Below are 2,010 nucleotides of genomic sequence, written 5' to 3'. Positions count from 1 at the left end.
TAAGGTCTAGACCTTACTTTGTAAAGTGTCCTGAGATGACTTTTGTTGTGATTTGGCACTATACAAATAAAATTTGATTTGATTTGATTTGAATATCCGCATTTGCACATTTTCTCAGTAATCACGTACAAATAAAACTTGATTTGATTTGATTGGAATCACATACAAATGCACCAAACATACAGTATATACAGATGTTACGTGTTGCCTAAGAGGTTCAGTTTGGACTGAGTACATGGTGTGTCTTCTTGGTGGAAAATGAGCTGCTACAACATGCACAAAACCCTTATTAATTACATCTCATACACTATTAATTACACCTGTGCTTAACTGGTCATAATATCTGTTATGAAAAATGTATTTGGAACACACCTTATATTGATTAAACTACATGCAATGAGTGTCTTGGCATGCCATTTCTATCATATTGTGATTGTACATATGATATTACCTGATAAGTGTTGTCAAAACTGTCATACATAAACCTAGTGATGAGCGAGGTCTTCCCAACTGCACAAACACAAAAATAGAAAGTTTAAGATTTTATACTGTTCATCACAAGCCATATTGTACAAGACTAAAACTCCAATGTAGTATTAAATATCCGATCATATAAATTAACTTTTCATTATAGGAAATGAATCGGTATGACTCAATGACATCACATAGTGAGTACATTGCTGTTATCACTGATGGACTGCTGAGCCCACACGCTGAGCTGGCAATATGGGTGGAGTCACAAAATTTGGAAAGTAAAATGGTTCGACTTCACACATTTGTTTCGTGATCAGACACGGACATTGCCATATTACACAGTCATCTCAACAATACAATCACGCACAGATTATGTCAGTGTCAGACTCTGCAGGCTGACGTAAATGCTCGAGGAAAAGGCCGACGTGGCTCTGTAAGGTCCTGGCGCAAGAAGCTAAGTGCTAGTGAGTTGAAAAGAGCTACACTGACAAATAAGGATGAACCTAATTCCTTTGACTTTTATGCATCTTGTTTAGATGTAAAAATTCGCAACAAACAGTCACATTAGAATTTCAATTAGGCAGGGAACGCCAATATTAGCTAACGTTTCTGATAATGTATTTCAGCCTAGACTAGCACAGTTGACTGTAGCTTGCTAAAAGTAGTTAGCCAGCTACACTTAGCTATGGTTACGGTCGTGGGGTGATGCTGATGAATCATCGACTAATGGCCAGAGTAGCGACCATGGCCATTTTGCTTTAGTCTGGCAACAAACACTATGTAGGTAAATCACAAACGTTCATGATTTTTAACATTAATATTAGTCATCAAAAGAATTTATCGTTAAGACGAAGAGCAAGGTGTTTTGCTAGCTTAGTGATTTGCCGTTAGCTATGCAGTTACATCATCGCGAGTGTGAAATATACATACATATATCTATCATCATTTTATCATTTTACTCTCTGTTAAACACCTTTTTCATACTGACATATTAACATCTTGCTATGTATAATCACCAGCAGCTGATATCCGGTAGGCAACTTTACCTTGTTAGCTAGCTAGAAAAGCTAGTTAGCTTATTTTAGCCACTTCTAACAAATTCTTTAAATCCCACCATATTAACACTTGGTTCAAGTACACTGTCCCCATCTTACCACTCTGTTCACCCAAAAAGACGAGTTTGAACTTTCGTAGAGGGTTGCCAAACTCTCCGCCGCCGGTCGTGGTTGACATTTTGTCAAAAAATAAACAGCTAACTGGCTGACTTGGCTAAAGATGCGATGTCTAGACCGGAGAACAGCAAGTAGAGGATCTTGATCCTGGACTAGCCAGCGCTATTGTTTTCTTGAATGTAAAATAGCGCAACCAAGAGGTAACTGAGAAACGATAGAAACTGCAAATTTTAATGAATGCAAAGTTTTAATACATGTACATATTTTTATAGGGGTTTATTGCTACCCATCTTATATGTCAAAGTGACTTTTCATAGATTAAAGAACAGTGAACATTTGCATATAATAAGCCTGCTGGAATATT

At 37.1% G+C, this 2,010-nt stretch overlaps 1 protein-coding gene across 7 annotated transcripts in view; it reads right to left on the bottom strand.

Annotated features, from left to right (window-relative positions):
- Positions 1-1,812, bottom strand: part of rab41 (RAB41, member RAS oncogene family) — an 8,483-nt gene extending 6,671 nt beyond the window's left edge. For 2 of the 7 annotated variants that reach the window (XR_002274484.1, XM_020594389.1), the window contains exons 1-2: positions 1,629-1,812; positions 452-510 (exon numbers count right to left, since the gene is read on the bottom strand). Coding sequence is in view for 5 of the 7 variants with exons in the window: in XM_020594389.1 (XP_020450045.1) it covers positions 452-510; positions 1,629-1,707 (138 nt within the window). In the remaining 2 variants the exon portion in view is untranslated. The remainder of the gene's footprint in view (positions 1-451; positions 511-1,628) is intronic. The other 5 variants (XR_002274483.1, XM_020594417.1, XM_020594380.1 and 2 more) reach the window with 4 other exon arrangements.
- Positions 1,813-2,010: the final 198 nt, after the last annotated feature.

The sequence above is a fragment of the Monopterus albus genome, unplaced genomic scaffold (genome assembly GCF_001952655.1).
Source record: "Monopterus albus unplaced genomic scaffold, M_albus_1.0 scaffold2.1, whole genome shotgun sequence".
Lineage (NCBI taxonomy): Eukaryota > Metazoa > Chordata > Actinopteri > Synbranchiformes > Synbranchidae > Monopterus > Monopterus albus.
Note: the sequence above shows the minus strand (reverse complement) of the source record. Positions and strands in the feature narration are given on the sequence as shown.